We start from the raw sequence: 1,814 nt of genomic DNA on the forward strand, positions 1-1,814 counted from the left end.
AAGGTAAATACCATGTCACTTGCTGTAAGGTGCACTGTTCATGAGCTTTGACAGCAGTGTAAGGCTTACCCAGAAACCTGTTCTATTACTTTATAACAGTATCTGTACATCTCTGTTTCTTCTCCCTTTCTTCTCTCCTTTCCTACTAGAATTGGCCTTCCCATCCACTGCATTTCATTAGCCTATGTCACTCTAAGCAAAGATCAGCATACCCCAGTTTAGGATAAATATTCCTAAGAAGCATGTGAAGTATCTCTGAAGCAGAAGTGGTGTGGCAAGAGAAAGGAGTTGGAGGGGAATTTATAAAGTAGTTGGCCAGCTTTGCTTAGGACAGTCCTCATGAGTGGGACACAGGTTAACAGAGAGATTACTGTTGAATTAGAGTTATCGTCATCACATCTACCTTTGTTTCCAAGGTAAAACGTCCTCTCATCGAGGGGAGTCATGAGCCGCTTCTTGAATGTGTTACGAAGCTGGCTGGTTATGGTGTCCATCATAGCCATGGGGAACACGCTACAGAGCTTCCGGGATCATACTTTCCTCTATGAAAAACTCTACACCGGCAAGCCAAACCTAGGTAAGACAGCCAAGAACTGGCTGGCATGGTGGTGCATGCCTGTAATCCAACACTCAGGAGGTTAAATATTGAGAGTTCCAAGCCAGCCTGGGCAATAAGATCCTGTGTTGGAAAAAAAAAACAAAACAAAACTGAAAGATGGCACTAGAGAAATTGCTCAGAAGTTAAAAGCACTTGCTGGTCTTGCAGAGGACTTGGGTTCAGTTCCCAGTACTCACATGGTGGCTTACAACCAGCTGTACCTCCAGTTCTAGGCAATCCAACACCCTCTTCTGGCCTCCTTGGACACTGCACACACATGGTACAGATACAGGCAGCACACACATAAAATAAACAAATAAATCTTTTCAAAAAAAGTAAATAAGAAAAAGAAAATAATTTAAGGAAGCATATTCTGTATAACAGTGACATACTGTTGGTTCCCAAGCCAGACTGCATCAGAATGACCCAGGCTACTTAAAGTCAATCAAGGGGACTGGAGAGATGCTCAGCAGTTAAGAGTACTTCCTGCTCTTCCAGGAAGACCTAGTTTGGTTACCAGCACCCACAAAACAGCTGATAAGTGTCTGTAACTTTTGTTCCAGGGAATCCAGTGTGTTGTTCTGGCCTCCATGGGCACTGCATGCACATGGTATACTTACATAACATGTGGACAAAACACTCATACAGATAAAATAAATGAATCTTTTAAAAAAATTTCAAGTCTGTGGCTGGAGAGATGGCTCAGTGGTTACGAGCACTGGCTGCTCTTGGAGAAGACCTGGATTCAAATCCCAGTACCCACATGGTGGCTAACAACCAGCTGTAACTCCATTTCCAGGAGATCCAGTGCCCTCTTCTGTCCTCTGCAGTAATTGCACACATGGGTGCACTTATAAACATGCAGGCAAAACACTCATACACACACACACACACACACACACACACACACACACAAATTAATTCCAGGGAGCTGGAGAGATGGCTCAGCAGTTAAGAGCACTAGCTACTCTTCCAGAGGACCTGGGCTCAATTCCCAGACCCCCATGGTGGCTAACAACAGTCTTTAACTCCAGTTCCAGGGAATCTGATGCCTTCTTCTGACCTCCATGGGAGTTACATGGCATGGGTGTACCTACACATATGTAGGCATGACACTCATATACATAAAATAAAATAATCAAAACTTTTAATTTCAATGACATTCTATATAGAAATAAAGAATCCTAAGATTCATATGAAAGTACAGAAGACCCCA

At 43.2% G+C, this 1,814-nt stretch overlaps 1 protein-coding gene across 5 annotated transcripts in view; it reads left to right on the forward strand.

Annotated features, from left to right (window-relative positions):
- Erg28 (ergosterol biosynthesis 28 homolog) overlaps positions 1-1,814 on the forward strand; it is a 13,829-nt gene that overhangs the window by 1,901 nt on the left and 10,114 nt on the right. For all 5 annotated transcript variants that reach the window (XR_607844.3, XR_607843.3, XR_003846536.1 and 2 more), the window contains exon 2: positions 417-577. Coding sequence is in view for 2 of the 5 variants with exons in the window: in XM_008849708.2 (XP_008847930.1) it covers positions 445-577 (133 nt within the window). In the remaining 3 variants the exon portion in view is untranslated. The remainder of the gene's footprint in view (positions 1-416; positions 578-1,814) is intronic.

The sequence above is a fragment of the Nannospalax galili genome, unplaced genomic scaffold, assembly GCF_000622305.1.
Source record: "Nannospalax galili isolate Female #2095 unplaced genomic scaffold, S.galili_v1.0 scaffold24, whole genome shotgun sequence".
Classification (NCBI taxonomy): domain Eukaryota; kingdom Metazoa; phylum Chordata; class Mammalia; order Rodentia; family Spalacidae; genus Nannospalax; species Nannospalax galili.